The sequence below is a fragment of the Coenobita brevimanus genome, chromosome 82 (assembly GCF_032717465.1).
Source record: "Coenobita brevimanus isolate Jiangsu-jjx chromosome 82, ASM3271746v2, whole genome shotgun sequence".
Taxonomy (NCBI): Eukaryota; Metazoa; Arthropoda; class Malacostraca; order Decapoda; family Coenobitidae; genus Coenobita; species Coenobita brevimanus.
Genome location: NC_137035.1, coordinates 18,882,786 through 18,894,985, shown reverse-complemented (window position 1 = coordinate 18,894,985; position 12,200 = coordinate 18,882,786). Strand labels below are relative to the sequence as shown.

Genomic DNA, 12,200 nt, shown 5'->3' with positions numbered 1-12,200 from the left:
TGTATTTTGTGTATATTTCCTGATACCTTTCAGTAAACATGACACCGTATGTCATTTAAGATGGTGTACAACTCAAACAGGTTAAAGAAAAATGTAATTTTAATATTTTTCCTACTGCTTATCGCTGACTGAATATACAATATGAGAATACAGCAAAGATCGATATATGGTACTCATTTTCATGCCTTCAGTCTGACAACCTAATTCAGTTGATTCTTCAGCCAATAAAGTATAATTTGTCATGATACCCCCATAACAAGTAAGATCTACAAAATACAAATCTGTGCTTCATTTTTCAAACTTTATTGCCTTTGATGCCACTGAGGGTAACTGTCTTTTTGCACTAACATGGTTTGTTATGCTCAAATCTGACTTCTTGAGAAAGTAACGGAGTCTGATGTATCAATGTTAGGAGGCCTACACCTCTTACTGGTCATTATTACTTACCAAGGGCTGGCCTCCGGGATGGTGTGGTTGGGTTTCACCTGAACTAGACAGGTCCACTTAAATTGAGACCAATGTGTCTTGGACAAAAAGTTTAACCGCACTGCAATAGGTACCGTCAGGGTCGCATTGCATTTATTATAACTTAACAATACAGGATAAAGTTCCTTTTAATCATCATCATCCTGCCTCTTTTTCACTTGCAGATGGGGTGTGGCCAGGTATAAAAGGCCACTAAGAGAAAGAATACAAAGAGGGAGAACTAATCAACAGTGCACTCAAGGAAATGAGCAACACACCCTTTCATCCACCATTTATGCCCCTAGATTCCTGGCTCCAACTGATTCATACACCTGTCCACATGCAGCTTCCTTATTTCCTTATCAGTCAATCCAGCAACTGCCAAGTGCTACAAAGGAGTGCCAAATCCTGTCACAATACAAAACAAAAATTCATCCAACCAGCTTGATCCATTGTCCACGGACTTCCTTATTCCACATCTTTCATGAATCATATACGGTAATTTCTTATCCTGTCCACTCCCCACACATATCCCACGAATACTATATCCACTGCTGTAACTTCTGACTTTGTGTTTTCATGCAACACCAGAATTACATCCAAACAAGTGCATGGGTACCAATACTTTTTTGTGAAATTCTCTTTCAGCTCCCATCCTCAGACATCTATTCTATATGAAGGCCTTCACAGCACCTGCTACTTTCCTTCCCTGCAACACCCTGCCTTCCACTTCCTTTGCACATTTATATACCTTTCTTTCCTATCACTGCACCTACGTACTGAAACTCACCAATTCATCTCCTGCATTCACTATAGCATAACACTAGAGTTACTGTTGCTCTCAACAACCAAATTACATTCACTTTCACGGCATTTTGCTCACAGTCATTGACAAAATTGCACCAGTCTATCAAACTTTTGTTCACTATTTGCTAACAGCACCACATCATCTGCATACTGTACATCAGAGTTGAGATACAGTACTCTATGCCTCACCATAATGTTATTACCATCCCTCATCCATGACTCAAATTTTTACCTCTCTCATAACCCTGTTCATATATTGATTAACAGTTCTCAGCAAATATCAGTTAATTTCAATACATCAAATTTAATTACTACTGTATGTCGCATGGTTACTTCTGCAGATTTAAAAAAAAAAAAAAAAGTCAATATTATTGTGTATAATAACTCCTCAGTGTATATCTCTGATGTTTTCCAAAATATAGCATTTTCCACACAACTGGTACCGAGTACAGAAAATGAGAGGAAACCAGTATATTACCTTTTCCGTGAGTTACTGTGAACCTGGCAACTAAAAAAACTGTGCAAAAAAATGACATACAAGTAAGCTTTCTGTATTCTTTATCACTGAAATTAATGCCTCCAATAACATAGCTTTTATTACTTATTAGATGACCGAGGCCAACGCATGCAAGCATGTTGGACCTTTCAAAACGAATTGAAAGGATACCTCCAGATGATTTTATTCAACTTAGGCTTCTTATACTGATGGGGTTCATGTAAGCTTCTGATAAACCCTCCACCTGGAAGTCTCCTAAGCTGAATCTTTTCATCTTCTCTCCTCTGTACTACCCTTCTTCTTGATATTTCCCTGTTTCTTCCCACCTTTATTTTCCCTCTACTCCTATTAGGTTAAACATTTTGGTTTCATGGCAGCATGAATAGTTTAAGGACCTCCCATTGGTGCTAACCTTTCCTCCCATTCTGGGTCATGCTCTTCAACCAAATGACCAATCAAGCCACTTCAATACCGAGCCACTTATTTATCAAGTCACTAACCACCATGCTACTTCAATGCCAAAACCACTTAAATGCTAAGAGTACTTCAACACCAAAACCACAAGTAAAGTATACCCAGATTACTTCAACACGAAGACCACTGCAGTGTCAAGACCACTTCTACATCTACCCTATTTCTATTCCATTGATAGTTATGTATCTTTGCTTTGAATATGTGCCAAAAAGTTTTTGCTAGCTGGCACTAGGAGTCCATTATTCGATTCAGTTCCTAAAGTGAATAAATTCATTCAGGAAATGCAATAATGAAACAGATAATAATACATCACACACACACACACACGAACGCACACATTTACCCATCTGAGGCATCACTGGAGTCTTCAATGGTAATAATTCTCCTTTTTTTACTGGGTCCTGCCTCATCACTGTCGCTGGAGACTGACACTCTATCAACACTACCACTGCTGTCAGAGTCACCATCATTCAGACTCACCTTCTTTGATGACATTCTATCAACATTATCACTGCTGTTAAAGTCTTCATCACCTACAGCCACATTCTCCGAGGACTTTTTCATCTTACTGCCTAAACCTGCACTGCCACTGTTTTTTGTAAAGGGATGGGTATCAGACATAATTTTCTCTGAAGACTTTTTCATCTTACCAGCAGAACTTTTATTAACACTGTTTTTCATGAGAGAATGTTTATTAGACGACATGCTTTCTGAGGAGTCACTTCTGCTATCTTTGTCTGAGAAGCCTTTATCTAGCTTGCTTGTTGTGTTCCTGTCATCAACCTTCTTCTTTTTTGCTGACTGATCCAGGCTATGTTTGGAACTGGGTGTGGAAATTTTGGCTTGGCTGGGTTCTTGGGCTAAGCTCTTTCTTATTCCACCAATGGTTAGGCTGCTCGGTGATATTCCTGCCTCAGCCTTTGGCCCTGAAATACATGTAAATGCCTTTCACCCTGCTGCTTTGTCATTTCTCCTAATATCAAAGTCAAATGAAAGAGCAGTCAGAAAATAAGCTTACATCATCATCATCCTGACCTTTTCCACACCTAAAGACTGGATGAGGAAAGACCCAGAAACATGAAAGAGAGAGTACAAAAGTGCAGGAACTAACAACAGTATGCCTAGTAAAATGGGAGAGATAACCATTTACACATCAACTGCATCCCTGGGACCCAAGGCACAGTTTATTTTATTTATTTATTTTTTTACAGTATTTCAGACTATAGTAACCACAGGGCATATTTAACTGAAAAGCTATCCAACAACTTTCCAGCATAATCCCACCACAAGTAAGAAATTAATTTTACTGTGGAATGAGCTCTACTTCTTTTGGTTGGTGTCCATGTTCAGTGTTCTCAGCCATCACGACACAGCTAGTTTTCCTTTGTCAGTACTGCAGTATCAAGTTTACAGCAGTCAAGATATGATTTCAGCACTAGTACATTGTGTGTTCCAGTTCTCAAACAACATCCTGCAGGCCTGTACCAGCCTTTTAAAAGGAAGGGGGGAGGGGGGATCATTTCTGCTGAATCTGGACTTGCATTGCAACCAACTGGCCAAAGGTCTGCTGCATCCTTGCTATGGGGGTCTGGGTATATACATAAGCAATGCTGAGAAACAGTACAAAACTTCTGAGCAACTGAGTGACTCTTTATGCACTAATATTAAAAAAACATACCATGAGAAGGTAAACCTGCAGGCAAGTAGGAGGGGTCATCTGACCCTCTCAACACCCCCCCCCCCAGCTATGAGTGTGTCCTGGAAGACATTAATATTAATGATGATGAGGTGGAAATGGCTATAACACAAGGGCCCATATTATTACCGTTTAGAAGTTAGTACTTCTTTCTTACCAGTGTATTTTTCCATACGACATATAAATAGTATCTGACACTTATTTATGCTAACTCATCATCATCATCCGGACCTCCTTTCCCACCCTAGAGCAGGGTGAGGAGTAGCAACATCCAAACAGCCCAAATTTGCCCAATCCAATGGGCCATGCTTCCATTCACTCACCATTCAAGCCCCCGGAATCCTGGCTCTATCTGATACGCAAAAAACATTCACGACGTTCTGCAGTCTCATGTGTACCTATCTGATAGAGTCAATCCAAATGCTGTCACATTAACAAGGGGTGCCACATCCCTGGTTATGTACTTCTCCGCACAAAATTCAACCAGCCAACTCGGTCTCTTGTCAATCCCTTAGCCTCACCAACTTCGATACCTCTCTTCCTCACACACTCATTCACTATATCCCTTCACCTTCTTCTCGGCCTACCTCGCCTGCTCCCTCCTCCAGATTCACTCAGATATACCTCTTTCACCAATCTATTCTCATCCATTCTTTCTACGTGTCCAAACTATCTCAGTACACTCCCTTCAATTTTGGTGTCCACAGACTTCCTCACTCCACATATTTCACGAATCACGTTATTTTGTATCCTATCCACTCTTTGTACTCCACATACAATCCTCAGCAATCCCATCTCTACTGCTCTTACTCTTGACTTTTCATTTCCATGCCACACCATAATTTCACATCTGTATGTTAAAGTTGGCACTAACACTCCTTCATGTAAGCCTCACGCAGCTGCAACACTCATGCCTCTGTTTTTTATCAAGGCCTTCATAGCACAAGCTACTTTCCTTCCTTGTGTCACTCTACTTTCCAATTCTTTTGCACATTTTCCTCTCTTTTCTATCACTGTACCCAGGTATTTGAACTCTCCCACCAATTCCAGCCTCTCTCCATTCACTGTAACATCACACTGGGAGTCACCTTCACTCACAATAACCATCACTTTACTCTTTTCTACATTTACTCTCAAAGCACATCGTTCACAGGCATCTACAAAACTCTGCACTAGTCAACCAAGCTCTTGTCCGGTATTTGCATGTAGCACTGCATCATCAGCATACAACAAATTTGAGATATTCCATCCATCACCATTCATTACCGATGCCATCCCTGTCTCCATTACTTGTGTTTTTACTTCTCTCATCATCCCATCCATATACACTGAACAACGAGTATACCTTTATTAAACCCTTTTACTACTAATGATCTGAGCTAACCTGAATAAAACTGTCTAGAGATGGCAAGAAATTATGAAAAACATCCTCAGGTTGAAGGCCTTAAAGATTAGAGAAGAAACTAAAACAAAATGATGGTCTAGCGGTTAGAATACCCCATTCGGCAGAACAGATTTTGAACACCAGTATGTAAAATCACCTCTCAAATAGCTTGTAAGTACAGCATATATCCTGCAAAATGCATGAAAAAAACAAAAAAAAATCCTCCAAACTTGAAACATACAGTTCTTCCACAGTCCTTCCTCACATATTTCTGCACAAAAACCATTCACTGTTGAACATTTTATGGTAATACAGTGACTACTCCCCATACATAATGGTAAGTCCAGTTACATATGGGGGATTTTTTCCCACTGAAGTGTAGGAGTTCAAGGCTAAGTAAGTGTAGTTCAATACATTTAAGCATAGATGACCAGCCTATTTTCCCTGATGGCATTACATCTTCAGAAAACCTCCAGCAACCTCTTGAAGATCAAATCTGTTCTGAACTCATGTCAAGGTCATCACTGTGACTGGGATATTCCAACCGCTGGATCACCAGGTGTCCAAACATACCAGGTAAAATGTAGCTGATGGTGTTGTAGGGAGTGAAATGGAAGTCCTCTCTCAGGAATCCATCCACAAGAAGGAATGCCACAATATTCTCAGCCTGCTCTCTGCTCACACCTTTAGCAATTGCCTCCTCCACTCGCAGTTTAGGTATGCCTTTCCCAAGGAACAAATCAATCAACTTCTGGCCTGGAAAATGAGAAAGCATAAGTTAAACCAAGTTTTATAATTATTTATTTTTATTAAAGTTTCCAACCCTTAACACTGACTTGATAGTTTCCTGCAGTTCTCCACACACCTTTATATATATATATATATATATATATATATATATCATCATCATCATCATCATCCAGACATCCTTTCCCACCCAAGGGAAGGGTGAGGAATAGCAGCGTCCAGACAGCCCAAGTTGCCTGCTCCAATGGGCCATGCTTCCATTCACTTATCATTCAAGCCCCCGGAATCCTGGCTATATCTGATACATCAAAAACTTTCACCACATTCTGTAGCTTCACATAAACATATCCAACAGAGTAAATCCAAACGCTGTCACATTAAAAAGGGGTGCCGAATCCCTGATTATGCACTTCTTCTCACAACATTCATCCAGTCAACTTGATCTCTTGTCAGTCCCGTAGCTCACCAACTTCCTTACTTCTCTTCCTCACACACTCATCTACCACATCCCTCCACCTTCTTCTTGGCCTACCTCACCTCCTCCCTCCTTCAAATTTGCTCAGATATACCTTTATCACCATTTTGTTGTTATCCATTCTCTTCACATGACCATACTATATCAGTACACTCTTTTCGATTCTGGTGTCCACAGACTTCCTCACTCTGCATATTTCATGAATCAAATTACAGTATTTCACATCCCATCTACTCTCTGTACGCCACATACATTCCCCAGCAGTCCCATCTCCATTGCTCTCACTCCTGACTTTTTATTTTCATGCCACATCATAGTCTCACATCCGTATATCAAAGTAGGCACTAGCACTCCATGTAAGCGTCGCACAGCTGCAACACTCAAGCCTGTTTCTTATCAAGGCCTCCATTGCACCAGCTACTTTTCTTCCTTATATCACTCTACTTTCAACTTCTTTTGCATATTTTCCTCTGATTTCTATCACTGTACCCAAGTATTTGAACTCTCTCACCAATTCCAGTTTCTCTCCATTCACAGTGACATCACACTGGGAGTCACCTTCTCTCTCAATAACCATCACTTTACTCTTCCCTGCATTTACTCTCAAGGCATGACGCTCACAGACATCAGCAAAACTCTGCACTAGCCTACCAAGTTCTTGTCCAGTACTTGCAAACAGTAACGCATCATCAGCATACAACAAATTTGAGATATTCCATTCATTACCAACACCATCCCTCTCTCCATTACTCATGTTTTTACTTCTCTCATCACCCCATCCATATATATATCGAACAACTATGGGGACATCACACAACCTTGTCCCACGCCCACACTGATTGTGAACCATTCACTTAGATGCCCATTAACCTTTACACATGCATCACTACCATCATAAAAACTCTTGACAGCACCTAGCAGCTCACCATCTACACCATACATGTGCAAAACTTTCCACAATCCCTCTCTGTCTCCTTTGTTGTATGCTTTATCCAGATCCATGAAAGCCATAAACACCTTATGGTCCTTCTCACAAGCCTTCTCTGCTATCTGTCTCACTGCAAATACTTGATCCACACATCCTCTGCCACTCCTAAAGCCACCCTGTTCATCACTCACTAGGACATCTGATATCTCTCTTACTTTCTCTATAATAATTCTTCCATATACCTTCCGTACCACACTCAGTAAGCTTATGCCACGATAATTCTTGCACTCACTTCGTTCACCTTTATTTTAGTACATGGGTACAATCACAGCCTTTTTCCACTCTGCAGGCACAGTTTCACTCATCCATGTCTTCTTACATATCTCCAAGAAGCACTTCATTCCACTTTCTCCACTACACTTAAGCATCTCTGCATACACCTCATCAACCCCAGCTGCTTTCCCATTTTTCAGATGTTTCACAGCGCTCTGCACCTGTGCGAGTGTCATGTCTCCTGCCACTGCATTCCTTCTCTGCACATCCCCAAAACCAATCATGTTTACAGCTGCTCTGCTTTCTCCATTCCCATTCATCAGGCTTTCAAAATATTCTTTCCATCTGGTCACTTAATCATCTCTGTATAAACCTCAGCAACCCCAGCTACTTTCCCATTTTACAGCCATTTCACGGCATTCTTCACCTGTGCAAATGTCACGTTTCTTGGCACTGCATTCCTTGTCTGCACACTCCCAAAACCAAACATGTTTACAGCTGCCCTGCTCTCTCTAATCCCATTCATGGCTTTCAAAATATTCTTTCCATCTGGTCTTTACTTCATCCCCATGAGTTAAAATTTCTACCACTTACATCCTTCACACTTTCACATTTCTTTCCACTGTCACTTCTACAGTTCCCACACCTCTTCCCAGAATAACTGCCTATTTTCAGAGCAGTTTGCATTCATTTTTCTTCCCTGATCACTATTTACTTGTACCTCCTTTTTCCTCTTCACTAGTCTCTTTACATGATTCTTGCTCTCAGCATATTTAGTTCTTATTTCAACTGAACCCTTGTTTTGTAACCACTCTAACCACTTCTCAGGGCTCTTGCTAACTGCCGATGGTTGCGAGCCATTTGGCTCCTAAGGTTTCACATTTATGAATCAAATAAATTTTTAGTAGCCAAACTGACTACGAGCCGTAATATTTTACGAGCAATAAATATATTTATTTACACATTGTGATGATTAAAATCATATAATGAGGTTTTAAACATTCACAATGGCGACGAGGAAAGACTAAATAATCGATCACAACGTGTTTTGTTCATTTAAGTGAGATTTATTTTGTAGTTTACTCCTCACCAAAGTGGATGTATTTTCTCCTTGCCAAAAGGCGACTTCCATGTAAAACTTGTTCGCCGAAGGGAAAAAATACTTGCATTTGCGAGCTGTGGCTCGCCAAACATGAGCCCTGCTTCTTCCTCTTTTCCTTCAATCAGCAGTGAGACAGATAGTGGAGAAGGCTCGTGAGAAGGACTATAAGGTGTTTATGGCATTCATGGATCTGGAAAAAGCATACGACAAAGCAGACAGAGAAGGATTGTGGAAGGTTTTGTACTGTACATGTACGGTGTAGATGCTAAACTGCTAGGTGCCGTCAAGAGGTTTTATGATGGTAGTGAAGCACGTGTAAGGGTAAAGTGAATGGTTCACGATTGGTGGGGGCGTGTGATAAGGTTGTGTGATGTCCCCATGGTTTTCAATATATACATGGATGGGGTGATGAGAGAAGTAAAAATGCGAGTAATGGAGAGGGGAATGATATTGGTAATGGATGGAATATCTGAAAATTATTGTATGCTGATGATGCAGTACTACTTGCAAATACAGGACAAGAACTTTGTAGACTAGTGCAGAGTTTTGCTGATGTCTGAGTGTCATGCCTTGAGAATAAATGTAGAAAAGAGTAAAGTGATGGTCACTGAGAGATGACTCCCAGTGTGATGTTACAGTGAATGGAGAGAGACTGGAATTGGTGAGAGAGTTCAAATACCTAGATACAGTGGCAGAAAAGTTAGGAAAATATGCAAAAGAAGTGGAAAGTAGAGTGACACAAGGAAGGAAAGTAGCGGGTGTAATGAAGGCCTTAATAAGAAACAGAGGCTTGAGTGTTGCAACTGCATGAGGCTTACATGAAGGAGTGTTAGTGCCAACTTTATCATATGGATGCGAGACTATGGTGTGGCATGAAAATAAAAAGTCAAGAGTGACAGCAGTGGAGATGGGACTGCTGACAAATGTATGTGGAGTACAGAGGGTGGGTAGGATACGAAATAAAGTGGTTCATGAAGGATGTGGAGTGAGCAAGTCTGTGGACACCAGAATCGAAGAGAGTATACTGAGATTATGGTTATGTGGGGAGAATGGATAAAAACGAAGAGAGTATACTGAGATTATGGTTATGTGGGGAGAATGGATAAAAACAGACTGGTGAAAAAGGTATAGCTGTGTGAATTTGAAGGAGGGAGGAGGCAAGGTAGGCCAAGGAGAAGGTGGATGGATATGGTGGATGAATGTGTGAGGAAGAGAGGTTTGGAAGTCAGTGAGGCTAAGGGACTGACAATACATTGAACTGGCTGGATGAATGTGAGACGCGCATGATCAGGAATTTGGCACCCCTTTTTAACATGACAGTATCTGGATTGATTCTATCAGATACGTTTATGTGAAGCTACAGTACATGGTGAATATTTGGCGTATCCGATAGAGCCAGGATTCCATGGGCTTGAATGGTCAGTGAATGGAAGCGTGGCCCATTGGATTGGGCAAATTTGGGCTGTATGGACGCTGCTACTCCTCACCCTGCTCTAGGGTGGGAAAGGAGATCCAGATGATGATGATTACACTGTACCATATACTGGGATGAACTTACCTGTCAACCTCTGATCCAAACTTGCAGCTTTACTGAGAATTAAGAGAAGCTGATCACCATACTTGGTCATGTCAACAACTTTTGCTTCCCTTGCGTTACTGCAGTGATCACACATCCTGCCACAGTCACTGCTCTCCCATCGCTCATCAAAATGGTCAGCAATGATGTTCCTGCGACATCTGAGTGCAATACCATATATGAGGCGTCTGGGTCCACAAGGGCAATTGCGCCAAAAGTGAGTTTTGAGATACTGATTGAAGTTAATACTTCTGCACTACCCTATAATGTCTAAAAAAAAGTATGTATATGTGGGATCATTTGATTTGTATGATCAAGGCAAATAATTTCCTGAAATAAAGCTGGTATGTTCATGCAAATTTTTGTTTTCAAAATCAATGCATGGCAATCCTCCAAATTTGCAATGTGCAGCAAAATATTGTTATGTTATTGCATGCAAAGGAAAGGTACAAATGTACTGAACACACTGATACCAAAAACTGGTCATAAGTAAATTCCCCCATTTTTGGCAAAATTATTAAACTTAAGGAAAAAAGCAAATTGAATAAAAATACACTAAATGACAACGCCCATTTTTTTTTGTTTTTTTTTTTTTTGTTTTTTTTTTTGGGGGGGGGGGGCCCACAGTTATAAAACAATTAAAATTCATAACACATTGAACATCTATCTATCTATTGCCAGACGCCTTAATCCCGTAAGGGGTGACCACAAACAAACTGCCTCCACGTTGCCCTGTCCCCCACCATTTCACTGCCCTGCTCCCAACTCACATCCTCATCTCTCATACACCTCTCCACTCCATCCCTCCATCTCATCCTTGGCCTCCCCCTCCCTCTCCCCTCCTCCATCTCACTCACATACATTCTCCTCGTTAGTCGCTCACTCTCCATAGTTATACTAAAACCATGGCTGTAGATCATTTCTCTGATTTCTGGCAAATGTACAAAAAAATAAATAAATAAATGAACTCAATATCACTTGGCATTCCAAAACACATGGAGAGTATACATCTTGACACCTTGAATAAAGAAAAATCCCATTTTCTGTATTTTGGTGGGGTCGCCCTTGTCGCCTTGGACACCTCATATATTGTACAGTATACAGAAATAAATGTCTCCCTGCTGGGTCAGTGTTTTTAGTTAAACTGATTAATAACTTTACACACTGCACATCTGATGAAATACAGTGCCCTAACTTGGAGAAAAAGAACTTGTTGCATAACAGTATGAGAAACAATTTTTCTCATGATGCCGAACACCAACATAGCTCTTGTTGGTGCTTAACCCCAGTCTTCTGGCCAAGCAGACCCACTGACTACAGGCATGCAACTGTTTTTGTGGGTCCATCCTACATGTACAGTTCAATACATATTATGCTGTGTAGGGATCTGGCTCCCCTTTATGGTAGACAGCACCTCATCAGGGTCAGAACAGGGTCCTTGGCACAGTGAGGTAAAGGGAAACATGAGGTTTGGCTCTTGGGTGGATGCCACAGCTGCTCCATCCACGGTGTACAGGGCCACCAGGTGTAGGGTCCTCACCTACACCACACCACCACAGAAGAGAGGAGAAAACTAATTTATTTTACAATTACATGTACTCTACCAGAGGCCTTCTCCAAATCAACATAAACAAAGTACAGATCCCTATTCTTTCCTATACAGGCCGTCCTCGTTATAATGATGGGATGTGTTTGGGAAAACCCATCGTTGAGCTGGGGTATTGTTAATCAGGGACGTTATAACGTTGAAAGTACAGTACAGGGATGTCCTGCAGAG

General features: G+C 41.0%; 1 protein-coding gene across 1 annotated transcript in view; it reads right to left on the bottom strand.

Annotated features, from left to right (window-relative positions):
• Positions 1–2,558: 2,558 nt before the first annotated feature.
• Positions 2,559–12,200, bottom strand: part of LOC145409620 (ATP-dependent DNA helicase Q1-like) — a 32,305-nt gene continuing 22,663 nt past the window's right edge. The window contains exons 10-12 of the mRNA XM_080279971.1: positions 10,406–10,584; positions 5,896–6,078; positions 2,559–3,168 (exon numbers count right to left, since the gene is read on the bottom strand). Coding sequence (XP_080136097.1) covers positions 2,582–3,168; positions 5,896–6,078; positions 10,406–10,584 — 949 coding nt within the window. The 3' untranslated portion in view covers positions 2,559–2,581. The remainder of the gene's footprint in view (positions 3,169–5,895; positions 6,079–10,405; positions 10,585–12,200) is intronic.